The 26,352-nt window shown below is 39.9% G+C and overlaps 2 protein-coding genes across 5 annotated transcripts in view; one reads left to right on the top strand and one right to left on the bottom strand.

The window, feature by feature from the left end:
• Positions 1–2,339, bottom strand: part of cct4 (chaperonin containing TCP1, subunit 4 (delta)) — a 10,784-nt gene extending 8,445 nt beyond the window's left edge. The window contains exons 1-3 of the mRNA XM_061915812.1: positions 2,041–2,339; positions 1,874–1,926; positions 1,714–1,803 (exon numbers count right to left, since the gene is read on the bottom strand). Coding sequence (XP_061771796.1) covers positions 1,714–1,803; positions 1,874–1,926; positions 2,041–2,158 — 261 coding nt within the window. The 5' untranslated portion in view covers positions 2,159–2,339. The remainder of the gene's footprint in view (positions 1–1,713; positions 1,804–1,873; positions 1,927–2,040) is intronic.
• A 2,832-nt stretch (positions 2,340–5,171) lies between these two features.
• Positions 5,172–25,706, top strand: pus10 (pseudouridine synthase 10). Of its 4 annotated transcripts, none has more exons than XM_061915781.1 (18): positions 5,172–5,221; positions 9,248–9,388; positions 9,455–9,655; positions 9,726–9,812; positions 9,898–9,932; positions 15,083–15,197; positions 15,279–15,340; positions 15,421–15,466; positions 19,617–19,681; positions 19,799–19,884; positions 19,946–20,071; positions 20,141–20,337; positions 20,397–20,452; positions 20,516–20,633; positions 20,696–20,838; positions 24,997–25,096; positions 25,163–25,248; positions 25,691–25,706. In XM_061915781.1, exons 1-17 carry the CDS (start codon positions 5,189–5,191, stop codon positions 25,199–25,201), a joined length of 1,650 nt encoding a protein of 549 aa, XP_061771765.1. In that variant the 5' UTR covers positions 5,172–5,188; the 3' UTR covers positions 25,202–25,248; positions 25,691–25,706. The 4 variants fall into 4 exon arrangements, with proteins under 4 accessions (XP_061771765.1, XP_061771784.1, XP_061771759.1 ...); XM_061915800.1 differs by lacking the exon at positions 25,691–25,706 and having other exon boundaries at positions 20,141–20,197; positions 20,261–20,337; positions 25,163–25,385; XM_061915775.1 differs by lacking the exon at positions 25,691–25,706 and having other exon boundaries at positions 25,163–25,385.
• The last annotated feature ends 646 nt before the right edge of the window (positions 25,707–26,352 follow it).

The raw sequence follows: 26,352 nt of genomic DNA, 5'->3' as shown, positions 1-26,352 counted from the left end.
GCGCCACGCCGTCCCTGATCATTTCGCGATATTGCCATATTTTTGCTGAAAGGATTTAGTAGAGAACATCGACGATAAAGTTCGTAACTTTTGGTAACTAATAAATCCTTGCCTGTGCCGGAAGTAGCAGACGATGTGCGCATGACGTCACCGGTGTGAGGGCTCCTCACATCCTCAAATTGTTTACTATCATGGCCATCAGTAGCGAGAGCGATTCGGACTGAGAAAGCGACGATTTCCCTATTAATCTGAGCGAGGATGAAAGATTCGTGGATGAGGAAAGTGAGTGAAGGACTAGGGAGAAAAAAAAAAAAAAAAAAGACTATACAGTGGGAGCGATTCAGATGTTATTAGACACATTTACTAGGATAATTCTGGAAAATCCCTCATCTGCTTATTGTGTTACTAGTGTTTTAGTGAGATTATATGGTCGTACCTGTTCAACCTGAATGTCGGCCCCGCACCTTTCTTCAGCACCAGTCGACGGGTGGTGGCGATGCCCATCTCTGCCCTTCGCAGGGGACCCTCTTCGAAACATGATCTTTCGAAATGATCGCTGCATAATACACTGTACTTTGGGGCGGCATGGCGTAGTGGGTAGAGCGGCCATGCCAGAAACCTGAGGGTTGCAGGTTCTATTGACATCCAAATCGCTGCCGTTGTGTCCTTGAGCAGGACACTTCACCCTTGCCCCCGGTGCCGCTCACACTGGTGAATGAATGATGAATGAATGATTGGTGGTGGTCGGAGGGGCCGTAGGCGCAGACTGGCAGCCACGCTTCCGTCAGTCTACCCCAGGGCAGCTGTGGCTACAGATGTAGCTTACCACCACCAGGTGTGAATGAATGATGGGTTCCAACTTCTCTGTGAGCGCTTTGAGTATCTAACAATAGAAAAGCGCGATATAAATCTAATCCATTATTATTATTATTATTACTTTGTGTGTGTGGTCCAATCCAACCGTGTTCGCTTGACCGCTCTGTTCCATAGTAAAGCTTCACCGTCATCTTTCGGGAATGTAAACAATGAAACACTGGCTGTGTTTGTGTTGCTAAAGGCTGCCTCACTACACCGCTTCCCACCTACAGCTTTCTTCTTTGATGTCTCCATTATTCATTTAACAAATTGCAAAAGATTCAGCAATACAGATGTCCGGAACACTGTGGAATGATGCGATGAAAACAGACGACTTATAGCTGGGAACGGTGCTGGAACAAAATGTCCTCTACAATGCGTGACATCTCGCGCATGCGTCATCATACCGCGACGTTTCAGCAGGATACTTCAGAGTGAAATTTAAAATTGCAATTTAGTAAACTAAACTGGCCGTATTAGCACGTGATTCAATGTTAAAATTTCATCATTGATATATAAACTATCAGACTGCGTGTCCAGTAGTAGTGGGTTTCAGGAGGCCTTTATAGCACTTTATAATCCGGTCCGCCTTTTGTATGAAAATAGACTGGCTCGTCGACAGTGCGCCTTATAATCCGGTGCGCCCTATGGTCCAGAAAATACGGTACGTGCGGAAACACTTGACTTTTTAGGACAACGGTCTTTGGTTCTGACTCAGTGCGCACACGCGGAGACTAAGGAAAAATTACTGTATTTGTTACAGACGACACTGGAAAAAAGCAGGAATCGTTCTTTGTGTGTTGCCGTCGGCGTGGTATCGACATTACGGATATTTTCACCAACCGAGAAGGAACCTACCATCTTGGCGGCGGGGTGGAGCACCTGCATCTGCTTCAAGATGGTGGCCCCGTCGTTGGTGATGGTCACGTCACCTTTCTCGTCCTGGATCTGAAAGAAGAAGCAGGCGTGGTCAGACTGATGTTAGCAGCGAGCAGGACGCCGTGGTGCGTTCACTGACCATCTTGTCCATTCCTTTGGGGCCCAGGCTGGTTCTGATGGCGTCAGCAACAGCTGTCAATCACACGTCAGACGGCCATTAGTACATCCACAAATGCACATTCACGCCCGGGTATATGACGTCACGGTTATTGTCCTGTAGTTCCTTCTAGTACTACTTTTATTTACCTTTGGCAGCAGAAATGTTGCTGAATCTTATCTGGGCCGGCTTGTCGCGGTCCACATACGCCCCTCCTTTGTATTTGCCTCCGTTTGAAGCCTTCGGTACAGCCATCGCCGCGGGCATCGCGACTTAATAACCGGCGGAAGATGTCGGACGGTCACTTCAGAACGGCACCGATGTGTTCTGAAGATGAATCCGGACGCCTTGATTTAGGATGAAAGTGGATTTTGTGAAGTCCACCTTGTACGCCTTCGGAAGCTTCCAGAAGCCGAGGGGGGAGGAGTTAAGAAGAGGGCGCACAGTGATGACGTCGTCAGAGAGTAGTAGTCGAGCACCGGACGTACAGACTTTGTTTTGAAAAAAATAACTTTAAAACACGTATATTATTTTTTAATGTCATTAAAAGTGCATATTAATTAAAAACTTACTACTGTAACTTTTTTTTGTGGTGCAGCGTTTGTTTTTAAAAACTCCGCTCCACCACTTCCGTTCTTTGCGCCTTCAAAATAAGAGCTCAAGGCATACGCTGTGTAAACCAGGGGTACCCATTACGTCGACCGCGAGCTACCATTCGATCTCCAGCCAGGCTTTGAAAAAAAAATAGACCTAAAAATTAGTGATCATCAATCTTCACCAAGACGTCACTTAAATGACATTCACGGTACCGGAGGGTCTTGTGAGATGACGCTGGCTGCTGCAAGATCATTATTATGAAAATATGACAAAGAGGAAGGCGAGAAACACTTTTTATTACGGTGTTGCCAGGACCGGCCTCGAAATCAGCGACAGGAGTGTAGATGTTCCCACCTGGGCCTTGTAATCTAATCACCTCTCGCTCTGTTTTTAAGCAGCAGCCAGGAGGAGGGACGGGTTTGGGGTTGGAGCCAGAGTGCGAGCGAGAACGAAAGGGAAAAAGACAATTGCTATTTTTCAGACTTATTGAAAAATTACAAAAATATTTTAACCCTGAATAAAAAAAAGATTGTAACCCTGTAACACTTTTTATTTCAACAGACTCTCGCGCCATACCTTCCGTCAAAACTCTAAAGGCCGACTGCACATTTCCTATCTTCACAATAAAAGCCCTGCTTCATGCTGCCTGCGCTAACTAAATACAGAGTCTCGGAAAACTGGCGTGCACAAGCGATCCCTCAGAAAGCTGGCGTGCACATCACTTGTGCACGCCAGCTTTCCGAGACTCTTATTTTGTTAGCGCAGGCAGCATGAAGCAGGGCTTTTATTGTGAAGATAGGAAATGTGCAGTCGGCCTTTAGAGTTTTGACGGAAGGGACGGCGCGAAAGTCTGTTGAAATAAAAAGTGTTTCTCGCCTTCCTCTCTGTCATTTTTTCATAATAATGAACTGGCAGCAGCCAGCGTCATCTCACAAGACCCTCGGGTGCCGTGAATGTCAATCAAGCAAGCTACGGAATTTGCCGCCAATGTTTTTCTTGTAAAGTGTATGGAAGCTGGATGAATTAGATGCCAAAAACCAGCCACTTTCATGTGGTATTGTACAGAAAGGACAACTTTTTTTCTCCTCCATTTGAAAATGTGGGCGTTATCATCATTACTGTCTGATTCCAATCAATGCAAGTCATCAGAATCAGGTAATACACCAACTTATATTCTTGTCTTCGTGGAAGAAAGACATCTATATGTGTTACACATGCTTGTATTATCATTAAACACATTTAACTTGTTTACAAAAATGTCTCTTTCATAAATAAATAAATATAAATGATATATATAAATGAGGTAGATCCCCTCGAGTTGGTCAATTGAAAAGTAGCTCGCCTGCAGAAAAAGTGTGGGCACCCCTGTTGTAAACGGCTTATAACACGAATTTAATATCACAAAGAGACAAGTCCATAAGAATAGGTTACATATTCGGAGGCGTGGGTTCGAATCCCACCGCTGCCAACAAGGTAACAGAGGGTTTAAATATAAATAAATAAAATAAATAATAAATGGGTTGTACTTGTATAGCGCTTTTCTACTTTCAAGGTACTCAAAGCGCTTTGACACTACTTCCACATTTACCCATTCACACACACATTCACACACTGATGGAGGGAGCTGCCATGCAAGGCGCCAACCAGCACCCATCAGGAGCAAGGGTGAAGTGTCTTGCTCAGGACACAACGGACGTGACGAGGTTGGCTCTAGGTGGGATTTGAACCAGTGACCCTCGGGTTGCGCACGGCCACTCTCCCCACTGCGCCACGCCGTCCCTATGTCGCCTAGACAAACACAGAGTCTCCAGTTTTACACGAGGACCACTTTATTTCGTTTGTTTTGTAAAAACTCCGCTCCACCACAACGTCTTACCACTTCCGCTCTTTGCACCTTCAAAATAAGAGCTCAAGGCATACGCTGTATAACGGCTTATAACAGGAACTTTAACGTCACAAAGAGGCAGGTCTTTGATTTTGATTGATACTTTTATTAGTAGATTGCACAGTTCAGTACATATTCCGTACAATTGACCACCAAATGGTAACACCCCAATAAGTTTTTCAACTTGTTTAAGTCGGGGTCCACGTTAATCAATTCATGGTAAATCAATTCATAAAAAAGGTTACATATTCGGAGACGTGGGTTCGAATCCCACCGCTGCCACCAATGATGGATTATATACGTCGCCTATACTGTATAAAACTGCAAAATAACAAACAACAGAAGCTCCAGTTTTACAAAAGGACCACTTTATTTCGTTTGTTTTTAAAAATCTCCGCTTCACCACAACGTGTCACTACTTCCGGTCTTGGTGCCTTCAAAATAAGAGCTCAAGGCATAAACTGTAATAACAGCTTATGTTGCCTGTGTTCTGTGTCTTGTAATGTCCTGTCTTGTAATTGTCCTGTATTATTATGTTTTTTTTACAATGTACTGCTTTTATATTTCCTGTATTTTAAGTTATTACTTTAAACAGTTTTATACTTTATTTTTTTAATCCTGTAATGCGTCTTTAAAGTGCTCAGGAAAGCGCTATACCAAATAAAAGGTATTATTATTATTATTATTATAAAAAGAACTTAACATCACAAAGAGGCAAAGTCCATAGATATAGGTTACACTTTATTTCTTATTTATTTTTTTTGTGACGGTTTATCGCTGAATTGAAAAGGACGATGCTTCCGATTCGATTAAGTATGCCTGGTCGGTGTCAAACAGAGAGGAATCAGGTTTGGATTGAAATGTTTGGAGCGCTGTTAAAAAAGTATTTTTTGTAAAAATATATTCGCGGATAAGTTTGGGATTCGCTCCCTTTTTGCTTGTTCGTCAGCGTCATATTTGGCAACCTTTGCTGGAGGCTCGTCGTCGCAAACGGTCAGTGTTAGCCAAGCTAGCTTAGCTGCAGCCACGATGATGCTAATTAAACATAAACATAAATAAATGCTCATAAACATAAACCAAAACAAATAACATACGTGTCCTAATGAAACTTGTTTCTTTTCTCTATACGCACTCTTTGGCTACATTAAAATATTTTTTTAGAGGATTTTTCCATTTAATTCAGGTAGTAATTCAAGATTAAGGTTAGTTTATTTCAAAGGGGAAAAGGGACACGCGGTAGGAAATGGATGGATGGAAAATGCAATTTCATAAAATACATAACTACACATGGTTAAAAAAAAACAAAAATAAGCTAAAAGGCTAGTTTTCATCTGTAGTCCCCTGGCCATGATGTAAAAAAGAAAGTCAAATTACAATTTCCAAGAAAAAAAGAGAAATATAAGAAAAAAGCACACAAAACATATACGATATGATAAAGAAAAAAAAATACAACATAACATTTATCTTAGCATCAAAACAGGCTCATCTTTTAGTGCTGTCGGCGTTAATAAACCACATTTTAAACATTTTTTGTGAAGGCCTTGTAAGTTGTGACCAGTTGAACCTCCGCTGATACTGACTTCCACACATTTGCACTCCTGACTGACCAGGCCCACTTTCTAAAAGTGCTCCTTAAGCACTAACTTGACCACTATAACGTATGCAACCAAGCCAAATTCAGTTTTTAGAAGTATACAATTTCTCCGCTTTATACTGTTTTTGACACAACAAAAAACATTCAATTAGCTGAGTTCAATGTAGTAAAGTACGCCAGTGTGAACTATAACCTAAAGTAGTGTTTTTCGTGAGATACAGTCTGCTGTGCCATGGGAGATTATCTCTTTTCACCTATTTGTGTTATAAATATTTATTGCAAACCAGTAATTATAGTCTGCAAATGATGTGTTGTTGTTGAGTGTCGGTGCTGTTTAGAGCTGGGCAGAGTAACCGTGTAATACTCTTCCATGTCAGTAGGTGGCAGTTTTGTGGGCGGTCTTATTTACATGGCTCACCTCCGACAGCGTCTTCTCCCCGTCATTGTTGTTGTAGTGGTGTAGCGTGCAAGGACGGGAGTGGAAGAAGTGTCAAAAGATGGTGCTAACTGTTTTAATGACATTCAAACTTTACTTCAATCAATAACGGAGCAGCATCTCCTCATCCGTGGGTCACTAGTGCAACAACAATGTCGGAAATGTGTCCCGTGAAAAAGAAGTAACTAAAGTTCCTTGGGTGAATAATGTAAACTCACTACACCAGTATGTTTTAGCACTTTCATAGCAAGTTTACTGACAGATATAAGTAAGAACTTTACACTACTTTTTATTAAAAATGGCAAAAATGAATAAAAGGTAGAAAAGCGCTATACAAGTACAACCCATTTACCATATCAGTAGGTGGCAGCCGGTAGCTAATTTCTCTGTAGATGTCGGAAACAGCGGAAGGCAGTGTGTAGGTAAAAAAAGGTGTCTACTGCTTAAACCAAAACTAAACAAAATGTGAGTGCCCCTAAGAAAAGACATTGAAGCTTAGGGAAGGCTATGCAAAGCAAAACTAAAAATGAACTGGCTACAAAGTAAACAAAAACACAATGCTGGACGACAGCAAATACTTACTGGGAAGCAAAGACATGACATGACAATCGATAATGTCCCCACAAAGGAGGACAAAAACAACTGAAATATTCTTGATTGCTAAAACAAAAGTAGATGCAGCAAATGTCACTCAAAGGAAGACATGAAACTGCTACAGGAAAATAACAACAAAAGAGAAAAAGCCACCAAAATAGGAGTGCAAGACAAGAAGTAGAACATTACACACAGGAAAACGGCAAAAACCTCCAAATAAGTCAGGGTGTGATGTGACAGGTGGTGACAGTACACCTACTTTGAGACAAGAGCTATAGTCATGCATGCTTGCTTATGCTTTAAAGTCATATCCAACAATTGTGACAACCACTTTTTACCATCAATTGAGTTTGTTTTTAATACATTTCTGCTGGTGGCGTGCCTCCATATTTTTAAAACACAAAAAATGTGCTTTGGCTCTAAAAAGGTCAAAAAACACTGACCTAAAGAATCAAACCAAAATGGCAATTTTAGTTTGAGGCGCAGTATTTTAATATTTATCACATTATTCTTATATAATTCAAAAGCAAATCAAGTTGTGGTGAAAAACTATTGTGGTACAAATGTTTTTCATAGTGTTTTTGGAGAAGGCAGCACGGTGGTGCGGGGGTTAGTACATGTGCCTCACAATACAAAGGTCCTGAGTAGTCCTGAGTTCAATCCCTTGCTCGGGATCTTTCTGTGTGGAGTTTGCATGTTTGCCTGTTTCCTGGGGGATTGGCTGAAAAACACTGTCAGTAACTATCAATCAATGTTTATTTATATAGCCCTAAATCACAAGTGTCTCAAAGGGCTGCACAAACCACAACAACATCCTCGGTACAGAGCCCACATAAGGGCAAGGAAAAAGACAGTGACAATGATGACTATGAGAAACCTTAGAGAGGACCGCCCCCCCTCCCTAGGGGACTGAAAGCAATGGATGTCGAGCGGGTCTAACATGATATTGTGAAAGTCCAATCCATAGTGGATCTAACATAACGGTGAGAGTCCAGTCCAAAGTGGATCCAATATAGTAGCGAGAGTCCCGTCCATAGTGGAGCCAGCAGGAAACCATCCCAAGCGGAGACGGATCAGCCGTGCAGAGATGTCCCCAACTGATAGACAGGCGAGCGCTCCATCCTGGGTCCCGACTCTGGACAGCAAGTACTTCATCCATGTCCACCGGACCTGTGTCCCCCCCTATACCCCCTTCACAAGGGAGAGGGGGACAGAGGAGAAAAAGAAAAGAAACTGGTATAAAAAGGGATGCTAACATGCTATTTACGCTAGCTGTATGTACATTTGAAACTAAATACCCACATTTATTGCGAAACAAACACTTACCAATCGACGGATTTAAGTTGCTCCAGTGTCCCAAGATGCGAAAGTCCTGATCGTTAGGTCTGCACATTTTACCGGCGATGCTAATAAGGCAGCCATGCTATGGCCACTTCATTAGGTACACCCACGCTATGGCCGAATAGCGTCAATAGCTATTCGCTCAATAGCTTCAATTTCTTCTTCAATTTCGTTTTCGCTATCTGCCTCCATACTCCGACCATCTGTTTCCATACATGCGTAATCTGTTGAATCGCTTAAGCCGCTGAAATCCGAGTCTGAATCCGAGCTAATGTCGCTATATCTTGCTGCGGTAACCGCCATGTTGTTTGTATTGGCAGCACTGTATGACGTCACAGGGAAATGGATAGTGGTTTCGAAGATAGCGAAAATAAGGCACTTTAAAGTTTTAATTAGGGATATTCCGTGACCGGTAAAATTTTTAAAAAAAACACAAGCCACTGGGAACTGATTCTTATTGTTTTTAACCCTTTTGAAATTGTGGTAATGTTCCCCTTTAAGGGCTAGAGTATACAAATGAGTTTTAAGATGGGACTCAAATGTCTACAGTTGGTCGCTACATCTGCAAGTGCCAGTTAAAACTCTACTATGCAAAGCCAACGCCATTTTATCAACAACACCCGGAACGTTGAAAATAATTCGCAAATCTTTCTATTCTGTTTTTATTTATGATTTCCACAAACAAAGTCTGAATTTGAGTGTGAATGTCGTCTGTCTATTTGTGTTGGCCCTGGTGTACCCCGCGTTCCGCCCGATTGCAGCTGAGATAGGCACCAGCGCCCCGTGTGACCCCGAAAGGAAAATGGATGGATGGGCTACTATAATGTAGTTTAAATCAACATGCAATTGTTGATTTAAACAATGTGCTACTCATAGTGATGAATAATGGAGATGTTAATATTTCCACAGCTGCAAGGTGAAGTGATGCTGCCTCTGAAGGAGAAAGACAAGATCATCATCAAGAAGATGCTGGCGGCGGGATGCTGCGCTCGCTGCGTGCTCCGATTCTGCTGCATCAGCGTCCCGGCCGTCTACAGGCAGCGCCGGCAGGTGAGCGGCCTCACACTGACACCCGAAGAAGACGCGTCCGCGGTCCTGACTCCTGCTCCGTTGCAGGACACACTCCAGCAGCTTCGCGCTTTTGTCGAGGCGGACGACGACGACGCCAGCCGCGAATCGGCGGCGCCGGAGGAGAACGACGATTCAGGAGAGCCGGCGGAGAAGAGAGCGAAAGTGGAAGTTGCGGAGGAGGCCAGCGTGTGCGTGCTGTGCCTGGGCGTCCTGCAGCACCTGAGCGACCTCCCTCAGGCCGTCAAGGTGCGCACAACTGAAAGCGTTGAGGGAAAAAAAACACAAATACGGACGCCTGCTTGTCACGTCCATGCAGATCGCTGATGCGGTGACCAAGGAAAACTACGAGGTGGACTCTTTGGTCCTGTCCATCTCTCTGCCTGCTCAGCTGTGTGTGCGCGAGGTCAGTGTCCGTATGCGTGTGTGTGTGTTTGTTCGTGCGTGTGTGTGTTTAATTGTGACGCCTCTTTCTGTGTTTGAATGTGCAGCACACCTGCTGGCTTCACATGAAAGAGCAAGTAAGGTAAGGACTCAAGATTAGGGATGATGTTTGATAAGAAATTATGGAGTTCAAGCCTATTATCAATCAACCAATCAATCAATGTTTACTTATATAGCCCTGAATCACTAGTGTCTCAAAGGGCTGCACAAACCACTACGACATCCTCGGTAGGCCCACATAAGGGCAAGGAAAACTCACACCCAGTGGGACGTCGGTGACAATGATGACTATGAGAACCTTGGAGAGGAGGAAAGCAATGGATGTCGATCGGGTCTAACATGATACTGTGAAAGTTCAATCCATAATGGATCCAACACAGTCGCGAGAGTCCAGTCCAAAGCGGATCAAACACAGCAGCGAGAGTCCCGTTGACAGCAGAGCCAGCAGGAAAACATCCCAAGCGAATCCTCTTATCGAACCAATTCTTTATCGATTCTCTTATCGAGTCCAGATAGGTTGTTGTACATCATGGGTGTCAAACTCTGGCCCGCCGTGTAATCGCAATATCAAATTAACATTACAGCTGGCCCGCCGTTATTACACAGCAGCGGTGCCACTGTGACACCTCACTTTCTCACACTTGCCAATCCTCCCGAAGTTCAGTGCCCCTCCCGAAAATCTCCCGGGGTAAGCATTCTCCCGATTTTTACCCGGACAACAATATTGAGGGCCTTTAGCATTCTCTACAACCTGTCGTCACGTCCGCATTTCCTCCATGCAAACAGCGTGCAGGCCCACTCGCATAATATATGCGGCTAATACACACATAAGTGAATGCAAGTCATACTTGGTCAACAGCCATACAAGTCACACTGAGGGTGGCCGTATAAACACTGTTGTAAATATGCGCCACACTGTGAACTCACACCAAACAAGAATGACAAACACATTTCGGGAGAACATCTGCACTGTAACATAACATGAACACAACAGAACAATTACCTAGAACCGCTTGCAGCACTAACTCTTCCGGGACGCTTCAATATATTTTGATATTTACCTCAGAAGGCTGCAAATAGAAAAGAGGCATTAAATTTGTATTTAAATTTTATTTGATATGCCATTGATATTTTTTAATTATTATTATTATTATTTGAAACTGGATTTTGCATGTCACTATAAAGTTATATAAGCCTTGCTTGTTCAATATTCAATGCAAAACTTGTTTGGTTCCTTATTAAAAGGTTAATGTGTTCAACTTTGGTCCGCGGCTTTGTTCCGTTTTACATTTTGGCCCACATGGGAAAAAAAAACAATATTTGGTTTAACAAAAGCTCACTTTTATTCTATAAGAAAAAAATAAATTCTAATAGATATTGACTGTTGCCCCCCCCTAAAAAAAAAATAAAAAATAAATAAATATTGACTGTTGTTACCCAAAGTATAATAAGTGGGATTTTTCAGAAAAACAAATGTATACAGTAACACAAAAACAACCTGTCTCTGTGATCACTATAGGTGTATAAATAATAATATAGTGTTAAATAAAATCAGTCCCATGGGCACAAAACTGAAAATAATACAGCTCTCCAGAAAGTGCACTTCTGCTACTATTTGACATAACTGTTTGTTATGATGCTTTGACATTTTTGCACTTTATTTCTTTATTGAAAGATAATTCTATGAAGAGAAAAGTTGTTTGCAAATGTGGCTACAATGCTAAAATATGAAAAGTTAAAGCTAAAAAAAGAAATACACTTTGATGAGTTAAGACTATTTCTTTATGAGCTAGGGAATATAACGACTACACTACCCAGCTTGCAACGGGAGTGAGGAGCATGCGCGGTAACCCCGAAAAGTGTTGTTACATGTCGTCAACCGGCAGTAAACGCCAAGAACTCCGCCAACACGCCTCGTCTGCATTATTTATAATTAGACTGACAACACATATACAGTTTGATGTTGCTTTGTTTACAAGGGAAGAAAAACAACAGTTAAAAAAGGGGGATATGTTGTATATATATATATATATATATTAGAGATGCGCGGATAGGCAATTATATCATCCGCAACCGCGTCACCAAAGTCGTCATCCACCCACAGTCCACCCAATCCAACATTTTATCAGATAGATAGATAGATAGTACTTTATTGATTCCTTCAGGAGAGTTCCTTCAGGAAAATTAAAATTCCAGCAGCAGTGTACAGAGTTGAGATCAATTTAAATAAAAGTAAAAAGTAAATAATGGGGGTTTAAATGGAAACAAAATAGAGAAATATTACAATTAGAATAAAAAAATAAAAAGCAACAATGGGAATAACAATATAACAGTAAAATAAGAATATAACAAGACAAAGTAGGCAGTAGTGACCATGTTAAGAAAACGTATTGCACTGTTATTGTTTTGCATCCCCTGTCATCCTAGTACCTCCTACATCCTAGTATCGGGACCGTACCCGCCCGCCAACCGCCCGCTGAAATACATCAGAGGTCGGCCACCTTTACCACTCACAGAGCTATTTAAACCTGTTTCACAGAGTAATGAAGACAATTGGAGCCGCTAACGTTCTAGCGACTATCCAATAGCGTTCATCCTGATGACAAGAATATGGGCGTGCTGTGAAGCCATTGCCTTAGACACCTTCAACAACATGTACGAACCGATTGTTGGTCGGGCAACATGTTGTGTGCAGCCTCCGCGATTACACGTACAAGATTGAAAGGCATACTGGGTGATACAGAGTACACTGATGGTTGTGATATAAACAACTTTAACACTTACTAATATGCGCCACGCTGTGAAGCCACACAATACAAGATTGACAAACACATGGGTAAGTTTGCTAGCAGCGTCTGTAAGGTGGGCGGGGTTGGGGGCGTGGGAGTGTATAAAATAGTCAGGAAGTGTCATGAATACTAAGGATTCTGGGTATTTGTTGTGTTGCGTTTATGTTGTGTTACTGTGAGGATGTTCTCCCGAAATGTGTTTGTCGTTCTTAATCGGTGTGGCTTCACAGCGTGGCGCATATTACTAAGAGGGTTAAAATTGATTATATCTCAACCATTAGTGTACTCTGTGTCACCCAGTATGCCTTGCAGTCGTGTGCGTGTTGCCGCGGAAGCCACACACAACATGATGCTGGACTGACAAGCAGATCGTACATCTTGTAGAAGGCGACAAAGCCAACGACTTCATAGCACACCCTAATACTTATTATCTGGGTGACTGCCGGCAGTCATTCTAGAGCAGGGGTGTCAAACCCAAATACAGAGTGGGCCAACATTTTAAACTGAACAAAGCCACGGGTCAAGGGTTGAACAAATTAACCTTTTAATAGGGACCCAAACAAGTTTTGCATTGAATATTGAACAAGCAAGGCTTATATAACTTTATAGTGACATGCAAAAATCGGGTTTCAAATTATAATAATAATAATTGAAAAATATCAATGGCATATCAAATAAAATTTTAATAAAAATTGACTGCCTCTTTTCTATTTGCAGCCTTCTGAGGTAAAGATCAAAATAAACTTTGTCCACGGGCTAATAATAAATCTGAAAATAAAATAACAATAATGAATGAATCAAACATTCAAGCTTTGAAGTAACAAGAGAAAGTGCATGAATAAATTGTTAATTATTGCTCAGTTTGCTACACTGATTTGCTTGAACAATGAATATGGAACAAGCAATACTTAAATAACTTAATTGTGCAAAATCAACATTCAAAAAAACAAACAAAAAAAAAGGTCAAATAAATACAATTCAAATAAAATATTTAATGCCTCTTTTCTATTTACAGCCTTCTGGGGTAAATATCAACATTACATTTTTCCACAGGCTAATAAATAAAATAATAATGAGATGGGCGGGTTTTGGTGGTAGTCAGTGCTGCAAGGGTTTCTGGGTATTTGTTCTGTTTATGTTGTGTTACGGTGCGGGTGTTCTCCCGAAATGTGTTAGTCATTCTTGTATGGTGTGGGTTCACAGTGCGGCGCATATTTGTAACAGTGTTAAAGTTGTTTATACGGCCACCCTCAGTCTGACCTGTATGGCTGTTGAGCAAGTATGCGTGGCATTCACGTAAGTGTGTGTACAAGTCGCATATATCATGTGACGTGGCCAGCACGCTGTTTGTATGGAGTAAAAGCGGACGTGACAACATATTGTAGACAACGCTAAAGGCGGTGCCTTTATAGAAAAAACAACAAAAAAAAACAACCTGTGTTTATTTGTACTGTGCAGGTTTGAAATGAATATTTCAATTCAAATAGTACCGGCGGGCCAGCTCTAATGTTAATTTGATATCGCCTCAAGGGCCAAATTGAATTGTACGGTGGGCCAAATTTGGCCCGCGGGCCAGAGTTTGACACCCATGTTCTAGAGAATAATAGCGTCTCCAATTGTGTTCTTCGCTATATGACACGGGTCTTAAAAGGCTCTTTGAATGGCAAAGGATTCCGATCCCAGAACCATGCATATCAAATATTTCCGGATGGTTCAACCGCCATCCGCCCGAATCTAATTAAAATAAATGTTTTCGTCATGTCACCCGCCCGACCCGCGGTTTATCCACGGATCAGACCGCAAACCGTGCATCTGTAATATTTATGTATGTGCTGCGGTTGCTTTAAGAAGGTTGTGACAGCTGCCGTAAAGGAGGTGTGTTGCTAGCCTGGTTGGTGGTGAAAGTGTTGCTCATGTGTTTGTACCCTGATCAAATCTCTCAGTAAAGTTATTCATTGGTTTATGTCTTTCGTTTTGAACTTTGTTACACCTTGGAGCGCTTTTTCCCGTCCGTTGTTTTCCTGCTTTCGTTATCTGCGCCTAATGATTGAGCTCCGTGACGTCCTTTCTTGTGATTCTGGTCGGGACGGATTCAAATAAAGAACCAAGTCTTTTTCTTTACTATAGTGGTCTTGATAACGGGTACCGGTTATCAAAAAGGGGTTCGAGTCCGAGGACTCGGTTCTTTTCTTATCGGAAAACCGGTTTCGAGTATCATCCCTACTCAAGATCCACCGACACCTTTTTTTCCTGGGCCGATATTCATACCGATTAGCAGTCAAGGAGGTCGATAAGCGATATTTGCAGTAAAAGTGATGTAAACATGAGTAGCATTGAATGCGGCGACTTTCTTAGCTACAATCGGGTGGAAGGCAGGGTACACCCTGGCCGATAACGTGTGGTGAGGAGGTGCAGGTCCTCAAAGTGTGGTGTGAACCATCAGAGCCAAGTGTGGCCTGCTGGGCAAAGACGACGTGGTCCAGGTGAAGGAGGCCTTCAAGTGGATCATGCAGGACTTGCTGGGCAAGGAGCTGGGGGGCGTTGCCGTGGTAACTAAGGTGAGTGACGTCTGACAGGTGTGTTTCATTCTAAGTCCGTTCCAGCGTAACTTGGCTGATTTTTTTTTTTCCCCTGCTCAGAGCGGCTTGGAGGTCAGCGTGGGCTTCACTCACCCGGAAACAGACGCAGACTGCCACTTCCTGTGAGTCCACAGCCTGTCGCCACGGCGACACGGGAGCGCGCCGAGAAGAACATCTCCGTAAATGTTCTCCTTTCTTCCAGCGCCACCAGCTGCCCGGACTGCTTCAAAGCCACCAAGAACAAGCAGGTGAGGACACGTCAGGTGTGTCACCAAGGCAGCCATGAAGTAGCTCATTGTTGTCGTCCTTTTTGTCAAGGAAACATCAATAGTAGCAGTCATTGGAATCACAATTATTCAAATGTACACAATTGTTACACTAATGGTGGGAATAAATATAATTATTTTTATCGTAAACATACTATAAGGTGGTGCAGAACCCCACAGTTTGTAATTCCTCACCTCAAATATATTGCATTTTAACAATACAACAACACATAAACTTCAATCAAGTAAGAATTACATGTATTTATGCTTACAATAATATAAACAATAGAAAAAATACAGTAATAAGTAAGAATTACATTTATTTATAGTTGAAAAATGAAAAACAATAGAAAAAATACATTTAAATAAGTAAGAATGCATTTTTTATGGGTGTAAAAATATAAATAGAAAAAATACACTTAAATTAAGTAAGAATTAAATGTATTTATAGTTAAAAATGATAAACAATAGAAAAAATACATTTAAATTAAGTAAAAATGTATATTTTTTATGGTTGTAAAAATATAAATAGAAAAAATACACATCAATTAAGTAAGAATTACATTTACTATTAGTTACAAAATGATAAAAAATACATTTAAATTAAGTACGAATTACATGCAGCCCTTTGAGACACTTGTGATTTAGGGCTATATAAATAAACATTGACTGATTGATGTATTTATGGTTGTAAAAATATAAATGGAAAAAATACACTTAAATTAAGTAAAAATTGTGTGTATATATAGTTAAAAAATGAAAAATAGAGAAAATAAATTCAAATTAATTAAGAATTAAATTTATTTGTGGTTGTAAAAATACAAATAGAAAAAATACACAAAAATTAAGTAAAAATGTAATGTATTTATGGTTAAAAATGATAAATAATAGAAAAAATACACTTCAATTAAGTAAGAATGACATGTATTTATGGTTGTAAAAATGTAAATAGAAAAAATACACTTAAATTAAGTAAAAATTAATTGTGTGTATTTATAGTTAAAAAATGAAAAACAGAGAAAATTAATTCAAATTAATTAAGAATTAAATTTATTTGTGGTTGTAAAAATATAAATAGAAAAAATACACAAAAATTAAGTAAAAATGTATTGTATTTATGGTTAAAAATGATAAACAATACAAAAAATACACTTCAATTAAGTAAGAATGACATGTATTTATGGTTGTAAAAATGTAAATAGAAAAAAATACACTTAAATTAAGTAAGAACTACCGTATTTCCTTGAGTTGCCGCTGGGGCGCTAATTTTATTTAAAACCTCTTCTCCTGCGCTTACCAAAGGCATGTGGTAAAAGTAGGCATGCGCTAATTATTTTAAAACCTCTTCTCACTGTGGCACTTACCAAAGGCATGCAGTAAAAAATTGAGTGTGATGTAAGCTTGGACCTTACATCCTACTGAATAACTCTTAATCTTCTTCCCTTTATGCGATTTCAAATTACCGGTATTGAAATCAGCCTCCTCCATTTTGAAAATGATGACAGGGGAAGTGTCACTCATGACGTCATGAGTTTGACCCTGCGGTAATACTAAGCATGCGCTAATTATTTTGCGAAGCGAGTTTGACCCGGCAGTAATTCAAGGCAGGCGCATACTATATATCCTGCGGCAATTCAAGGAAATACAGTATGTTTATTTGTAGTTAAAAAAAACATAAACAATAGAAAAATACACTTAAATTAAGTAAGAACTAAGTTTATTTGTGGTTTAAAAAAATGATAAATAATAGAAACAATACATTTAAAATAATAATTAAATGTATTTGTGGTTGTAAATATATAAATGGAAAAAATACACAAATGTAATATTTATGGTTAAAAATGATAAACAATAGAAATAATACACTTAAATTAAGTAAGAATGACATGTATTTATGGTTATAAAAAGCTTAAACAATATAAAAAATACACAAAAATTAAGTTAAAATTAAATGTATGTTTGGTTAAAAAATTATAAACAATAAAAAAAATACACTTAAATTAAGTAAGCATTAAATGTATGTTTGGTTATAAAAATATAAACAAAAGTAAAACTACACTTGAATGAAATAATTCAATGTATTTATGGTTGTAAAAATATAAATAGAAAAATACACTTATTTAAGAATAAAATGTCTATATGGTTAAAAAAATATATAAACATTAAAAAAATACATTTAATTTTTACTTAATTTTAAGTGTATGTATATTTAGTATAAAAATATAAACAATAGAAAAAATACACTTAAATTAGGAATGACATGTCTTTATGATTATAAAAATATAAACATGAAAAAAATACATTTCATTTTTACTTAATTTTAAGTGTATGTATGTCTAGTACAGGGGTCGGGAACCTTTTTGGCTGAGAGAGCCATACAAGCTAAATATTTTTAAAAGTATTTCCGTAAGAGCGATATAATATATTTTTTTAACACTGAATACAACTATATGCGTGCATTTTTAAGAAACACCAACATTTTTAGAGTATGATAAGTCTCTTATTGTTTTTAATAACATTGTTATTCAGAGGCTAACCAAAAATAAATAAAATACTTCTTACCATTAATGCGACTACTTGAACAGGTGCGGTAGAAACCGGATGGATGGATGAAAATGCATGAGAATGTTTTATATTTTGAACGTTATTTTTGACACTGTGATTACCAGAGGAATTATTCATTACTTATCGTGTTAAGCAATGTCAGCTAAGATTTATTTGAGAGCCAGATGCAGTCATCAAAAGAGCCACATCTGGCTCTAGAGCCATAGGTTCCCTACCCCTGGTCTAGTATAAAAATATAAACAATAGAAAAAATACACTTAAATTAGGAATGACACGTCTATATGATTATAAAAATATAAACATTAAAAAAATACATTTCATTTGTCCTTAATTAAAGTGTATGTATGTATGTATGTATGTATGTATATATATATATATATATATATATATATATATATATATATATATATATATATATTAGGGATGCACCGATTAATCGGTAACCGAATATATTCGGCCGAATATGGCAAAAAAAGCCACATTCGGCCTTCGGTGGAATGAGTTAAAAACAAGGCCGAATAGTGGCGTGTGACGCAATTTTTTGACGCGGTGACGTTGGGATATGTTGTGTACCTGTATAAGTGTATGAGGTTACAAGCACACACTTATTGAGATTTAGTGGGGCCTCTGTTTACATTATTAGCCTGTTGTGTAGGCTACCTGTATAAGTGTATGAGGTTACAAGCACACACTTAATTGAGATTTACTTGAGCCTTCTGTTTACATTATTAGCATATCTACTGTGGCTAAGCAGACTTTTGCCAAAAGGACAATAATTCATTTGTTGTGGGTTTATCCACTTTAATGCACTTTATTTTTTTTTTGGAATGCATTTTTTGTTTGAAGGCCTAATATACATGAAAAACTTTGTGCTTTTTTTGAAAAGCAAAGGCTATTGGAATATTAAAAAAATGTCAATATTCAATAAAAAAATAATTTATTTGAAAAACATGTCTAAATATTTATTCTAGGCTATTTATGCAATATAACATTTTTTTTTGAAAAACTGCATTCATTATTCGGTATTCGGCCTTCGGCCAAGCGTTTAAGTTTTATTCGGCATCGGCCACAAATTTTCATTTCGGTGCATCCTTAATATATATATATATATATATATATATATATATATATATATATATATATATATATATATATATGTATATATGTATATGTATATGTGTAGGTGTGGGGAAAAATCACAAGACTACTTCATCTCTACAGAACTGTTTCATGAGGGGTTCCCTCAATCATCAGGAGATTATCTCCTGATGATTGAGGGAACCCCTCATGTAACAGTTCTGTAGAGATGAAGTAGTCTTGTGATTTTTCCCACACCTACATATTGCGCTCTACCACGGTATCAAGCACTATTCTCTGGATAATCCAATCAAGACATATATATATATATATATATATATTTTTTTTTTTTATACATATATTTATATACACACACACACACAAACGAAGCGGACAAAAGAAACGTGGGCACGTGCCAGCGGTCCTGGAACTCTCGTGACACACTTCCTGTTTCAAAGTAAAAGCACCTGGCGTGTGACTCTCCCTGCAGTCGGTGTTCACCAGGATGGCGGTGGTCAAAGCTCTGGAGAAGATCACCGACGCCAAGTTTCTAAAGTGAGTGTGTACTTGGATCTACCGAGTACCAGTATCATGTACACTTCTTCCTGTGTACTTACTACTTCTGCTGGGTACCAAAAGTACGTCTGTGTCAACCTCGCAACTTCTGCTCAGATCCACGCCATGGCCGCCATCACGGGCGAGCAGCAGCTGCACGCCGCAGGACGTCCAGTGCGCCCACGTGGCGGTCTTCGTGGCGGGTAGGTGTTGAGGCTGCCACGCGGTCTTCTGGCCGCTCTGTGGTAACGCCGTGTCCCTCAGGGCGCTACAACAAGTTCTGCCGCAGTCTGCCGCAGACGCCGTGGCTCATCGACGGCGAGCGCAGGATGGAGTCGTCGGTGGAGGAGCTGATCGCCGCGCCCGTCCTCGCCGCCTTCAGAGCTGACGGTGACGTTAGAGGACACGCCTTCGCCAGAAGACCCCGCCCACAATAACCCCTCCTTTTGTCTCCCGCAGGGTTCAATTTCTCCTCGTCGGGCAGGGAAGACGTGGACGTGCGCACGCTGGGAAACGGTAAAAGGCGAGGAGGCTGCGTGGCGTGCACGACCTTTGACCCCTCCCTCGATCCACTTGCAGGTCGCCCCTTCGCCGTGGAGATGCTGAACCCTCGCAGGAACCGACTGAGCCCTGACCACATGAAGAAAGTTCAGCAGGTACCCGCCCCGCCCCTCCCTCGCTGGTTACGTTGTCATGGTGACCGCCTGTTTTCCAGACCATCAACGAGTCTTCTGACAAGATCCGAGTGAGGGACCTGCAGATGGTCAGCAGGTAGGAGGACTTCCTGCTTCAACCAGTAGGAGGAGGGACTACATTGTGTGTGTGTGCGTGCAGGGACGCCATGAGCCGCATGAAGGAGGGCGAGGAGGAGAAGACCAAGTCCTACAGAGCCTTGGTGTGGACTCTGAAGTCCATCCAGCCGGATGACATCACCTTCATGGACCACGTGCAGGTAAGCTGTCCCAACAGGAAGAAGACTTTTTAGAGTGCGACTGGCCCCGTTTGTCTTGCCAGGACCTGGCGGTGGACCAGAAGACCCCCCTGAGGGTCTTGCACCGGCGCACGCTGGCGGTCCGACGGCGAGTCATCCACAGCATGAGCGCCGTCTTCCTGGACTCGCACCACTTCCACCTGCGGCTGAAGACCCAGGCCGGCACGTATCCTGACTCCGCCTCCTGGCCTGGAGCGTAGACCAGGGGCGGTTTAGCTCGGTTGGTAGAGTGGCCGTGCCAGCAACTTGAGGGTTGCAGGTTCGATTCCCGCTTTTGCCAACCTAGTCACTGCCGTTGTGTCCTTGGGCAAGACACTTTACCCACCTGCTCCCAGTGCCACCCACACTGGTTTAAATGTAACTTAGATATTGGGTTTCACTATGTAAAGCGCTTTGAGTCACTTGAGAAAAAGCGCTATATAAATATAAATCACTTCACTTCACCAGGGGTGTCCTAACTTTTTACACTGCTCATATTTTTGGTCCCAGGGACCCAAAAGGGTCTTAGTTGTAAAAATTGTTTAAAAAATAATGCTTAAATCTAGATTAGATATTTTCATAGATATAAAGGTTTTAAAAAATATATTTTATTTTATGCCATTGTTGTCAAAACATGGCAAAAACAAAAAATATGCAATATTTTTCCCCAAAATTTAAATAGTAAAAATTCGATGTGAATAAATGAAATAGGTCAATAATTCATAACATTGATTTTGATTCATCTTTATTTTTTGTGCAATGATTGTTGAAAAATGACACTAAAATACAGACCTAAAGGTGTCCCATTCATAACTCTTTAAAAAAAATATTTGCGCTTAAATTTGTAGATCAACTTTAGATCTATTTGTCCATATAAAGGTTTTTAAAAATATATGTTTTATGTTTTGCCCTTTTTGTCAAAACATGGCAAAAAATATACAATATTTTCCCCCAAAATTTTAAGTGTAAAAATTTGACGTGAATAAATGAAATAGATCAATAATTTATAACATTGATTTTGATTCATTATTATTTTTTGTGCAATGATCGTTGAAAAATGACACTGAAATGCTTACGGACCTAAAGGTGTCCCATTCATAAGTCTTTAAAAAAACTAATATTTGCGCTTAAATTTGTAGATCAACTTCACATCTATTTGTCCATATAAAGGTTTTTAAACATATATATTTTTTATGTTTTGCCCTTTTTGTCAAAACATGGCAAAAACACAAAATACGCAATATTTTCCCCAAAAATATAAAGTCTAAAAATTTTAATGTGAATGAATGAAATAGATCAATAATCCATAACATTGATTTTGATTCATTTTTATTTTTTGAACAATGACAGTTGAAAAAACGACACTAAAATGCTTAGGGAACTAAAGGGGTCCCATTCATAAAAGTGTTTATAAAAACTTAAATTTGCATTTAAATTTGTAGATCAACTTCAGATCTTTTTGTCCATATAAAGGTTTTTACAAATATATATTTTATGTTTTGCCCTTTTTGTCAAAACATGGCAAAAAAACAAATTATGCAATATTTTCTCCAAAAATATAAAGTGTGAAAATTCAATGTGAATTAATGAAATAAATCAATAATTCATAACATTGATTTTGATTCAACATTGCAACTTTGTGTTGTTAGTCAACATTGCAACTTTGTGTTGTTGGTCAACATTGCAACTTTGTGTTGTTGGTCAACATTGCAACTTTGTGTTGTTGGTCAACATTGCAACTTTGTGTTGTTGGTCAACATTGCAACTTTGTGTTGTTGGTCAACATTGCAACTCTGTGTTGTTGGTCAACATTGCAACTTTGTGTTGTTGGTCAACATTGCAACTCTGTGTTGTTGGTCAACATTGCAACTTTGTGTTGTTGGTCAACATTGCAACTCTGTGTTGTTGGTCAACATTGCAACTTTGTGTTGTTGGTCAACATTGCAACTCTGTGTTGTTGGTCAACATTGCAACTCTGTGTTGTTGGTCAACATTGCAACTTTGTGTTGTTGGTCAACATTGCAACTTTGTGTTGTTGGTCAACATTGCAACTTTGTGTTGTTGGTCAACATTGCAACTTTGTGTTGTTGGTCAACATTGCAACTTTGTGTTGTTGGTCAACATTGCAACTTTGTGTTGTTGGTCAACATTGCAACTTTGTGTTGTTGGTCAACATTGCAACTTTGTGTTGTTGGTCAACATTGCAACTTTGTGTTGTTGGTCAACATTGCAACTTTGTGTTGTTGGTCAACATTGCAACTTTGTGTTGTTGGTCAACATTGCAACTTTGTGTTGTTGGTCAACATTGCAACTTTGTGTTGTTGGTCAACATTGCAACTCTGTGTTGTTGGTCAACATTGCGACTTTGTGTTGTTGGTCAACATTGCGACTCTGTGTTGTTGGTCAACATTGCGACTCTGTGTTGTTGGTCAACATTGCGACTTTGTGTTGTTGGTCAACATTGCGACTTTGTGTTGTTGGTCAACATTGCAACTTTGTGTTGTTGGTCAACATTGCAACTTTGTGTTGTTGGTCAACATTGCAACTTTGTGTTGTTGGTCAACATTGCAACTTTGTGTTGTTGGTCAACATTGCAACTTTGTGTTGTTGGTCAACATTGCAACTTTGTGTTGTTGGTCAACATTGCAACTTTGTGTTGTTGGTCAACATTGCAACTTTGTGTTGTTGGTCAACATTGCAACTTTGTGTTGTTGGTCAACATTGCAACTTTGTGTTGTTGGTCAACATTGCAACTTTGTGTTGTTGGTCAACATTGCAACTTTGTGTTGTTGGTCAACATTGCAACTTTGTGTTGTTGGTCAACATTGCAACTTTGTGTTGTTGGTCAACATTGCAACTTTGTGTTGTTGGTCAACATTGCAACTCTGTGTTGTTGGTCAACATTGCGACTTTGTGTTGTTGGTCAACATTGCGACTCTGTGTTGTTGGTCAACATTGCGACTCTGTGTTGTTGGTCAACATTGCGACTCTGTGTTGTTGGTCAACATTGCGACTTTGTGTTGTTGGTCAACATTGCAACTTTGTGTTGTTGGTCAACATTGCAACTTTGTGTTGTTGGTCAACATTGCAACTTTGTGTTGTTGGTCAACATTGCAACTTTGTGTTGTTGGTCAACATTGCAACTTTGTGTTGTTGGTCAACATTGCAACTTTGTGTTGTTGGTCAACATTGCAACTTTGTGTTGTTGGTCAACATTGCAACTTTGTGTTGTTGGTCAACATTGCAACTTTGTGTTGTTGGTCAACATTGCAACTTTGTGTTGTTGGTCAACATTGCAACTTTGTGTTGTTGGTCAACATTGCAACTTTGTGTTGTTGGTCAACATTGCAACTTTGTGTTGTTGGTCAACATTGCAACTTTGTGTTGTTGGTCAACATTGCAACTTTGTGTTGTTGGTCAACATTGCAACTTTGTGTTGTTGGTCAACATTGCAACTTTGTGTTGTTGGTCAACATTGCAACTTTGTGTTGTTGGTCAACATTGCAACTTTGTGTTGTTGGTCAACATTGCAACTTTGTGTTGTTGGTCAACATTGCAACTTTGTGTTGTTGGTCAACATTGCAACTTTGTGTTGTTGGTCAACATTGCAACTTTGTGTTGTTGGTCAACATTGCAACTTTGTGTTGTTGGTCAACATTGCAACTTTGTGTTGTTGGTCAACATTGCAACTTTGTGTTGTTGGTCAACATTGCAACTTTGTGTTGTTGGTCAACATTGCAACTTTGTGTTGTTGGTCAACATTGCAACTTTGTGTTGTTGGTCAACATTGCAACTTTGTGTTGTTGGTCAACATTGCAACTTTGTGTTGTTGGTCAACATTGCAACTTTGTGTTGTTGGTCAACATTGCAACTTTGTGTTGTTGGTCAACATTGCAACTTTGTGTTGTTGGTCAACATTGCAACTTTGTGTTGTTGGTCAACATTGCAACTTTGTGTTGTTGGTCAACATTGCAACTTTGTGTTGTTGGTCAACATTGCAACTTTGTGTTGTTGGTCAACATTGCAACTTTGTGTTGTTGGTCAACATTGCAACTTTGTGTTGTTGGTCAACATTGCAACTCTGTGTTGTTGGTCAACATTGCAACTCTGTGTTGTTGGTCAACATTGCAACTTTGTGTTGTTGGTCAACATTGCAACTTTGTGTTGTTGGTCAACATTGCAACTTTGTGTTGTTGGTCAACATTGCAACTTTGTGTTGTTGGTCAACATTGCAACTTTGTGTTGTTGGTCAACATTGCAACTTCTTCTTACATTGCACCTGTTGTAATGTTCCATGTTGTACCGTATTTAAAAAAGGTGTTGCTCCTCAGCTGCTACATGACAGATACATCAAGGAGTTTGTCCACGGAGACTTTGGGCGCACTAAACCTAATCTGTGTCAGCTCCTGCACACGGACACAGACATCCTGGAGTTGGATGTGGAGGTGAGGGAGTGTACCTTGTCTGCTTGTGTCCTTTTGCAACATGTCCTCTTCTTCTTCTCTCCTCAGTCTGTGGACGTGGACTGGCCTCCTTTCCTCCCCGACTGATGCTCACCTCTCTCTGCACGCTGTATTAAATGTCACACCTCACTGACCATGGCAACACACCTGATTAAATGTCTCCATGGCAACATAAAAAACCTGATTAAATGTCTCCATGGCAACATGAAACACCTGATTAACTGTCTCCATGGCAACACACCTGATTAAATGTCTCCATGGCAACATGAAACACCTGATTAACTGTCTCCATGGCAACACACCTGATTAAATGTCTCCATGGCAACATGAAACACCTGATTAACTGTCTCCATGGCAACATTAAAACACCTTATTGTCTCCATGGCAACATGCAACACACCTGATTAACTGTCTCCATGGCAACATTAAAACACCTTATTGTCTCCATGGCAACATGCAACACACCTGATTAACTGTCTCCATGGCAACATTAAAACACCTGATTAATTGTCTCCATGGCAACATGTAACACACATGATTAACTGTCTCCATAGCAACATGAAACAACTGATTAACTGTCTCCATGGCAACATGAAACACACCTGATTAACTGTCTCCATGGCAACATGAAAGACCTGATTAACTGTCTCCCTGGCAACATGAAACACCTGATTAACTGTCTCCATGGCAACATGAAACACCTGATTAACTGTCTCCATGGCAACACACCTGATTAAATGTCTCCATGGCAACATGAAACACACCTGATTAACTGTCTCCATGGCAACATGAAACACCTGATTAACTGTCTCCATGGCAACATGCAATACACCTGATTAACTGTCTCCATGGCAACATGAAACAAACCTAATTAACTGTCTCCATGGCAACATGAAACACCTGATTAACTGTCTCCATGGCAACATGAAACACACCTGATTAACTGTCTCCATGGCAACATGAAACAAACATAATTAACTGTCTCCATGGCAACATGAAACAAACAATTAACTGTCTCCATGGCAACATTAAGCATCTAATTAACTGTGTCCATGGCAACATGAAACACCTGTCTCCATGGCAACATAAAACATCTAATTAACTGTCTCAATGGCAACATGAAAAGCACCTGATTAACTGTGTCCATGGCAACATGAATCATACCTAATTAACTGTCTCCATGGCAACATAAAACATCTAATTAACTGTCTCCATGGCAACATAAAACATCTAATTAA

The sequence above is a fragment of the Nerophis ophidion genome, linkage group LG01 (genome assembly GCF_033978795.1).
Source record: "Nerophis ophidion isolate RoL-2023_Sa linkage group LG01, RoL_Noph_v1.0, whole genome shotgun sequence".
Lineage (NCBI taxonomy): Eukaryota > Metazoa > Chordata > Actinopteri > Syngnathiformes > Syngnathidae > Nerophis > Nerophis ophidion.
Note: the sequence above shows the minus strand (reverse complement) of the source record. Positions and strands in the feature narration are given on the sequence as shown.

What these genes read in the sequence shown, in the direction of transcription:
- pus10 (XM_061915781.1), top strand. Translation starts at nt 5,189, where the DNA reads ATGCCTGGTCGGTGTCAAACAGAGAGGAATCAG. An exon ending in CACATGAAAGAGCAAGTAAG is followed by an intron (nt 9,933 to 15,082) that starts GTAAGGACTCAA and finishes GTGAACCATCAG; the next exon opens with AGCCAAGTGTGGCCTGCTGG. An exon ending in GACCTGCAGATGGTCAGCAG is followed by an intron (nt 20,453 to 20,515) that starts GTAGGAGGACTT and finishes GTGTGCGTGCAG; the next exon opens with GGACGCCATGAGCCGCATGA.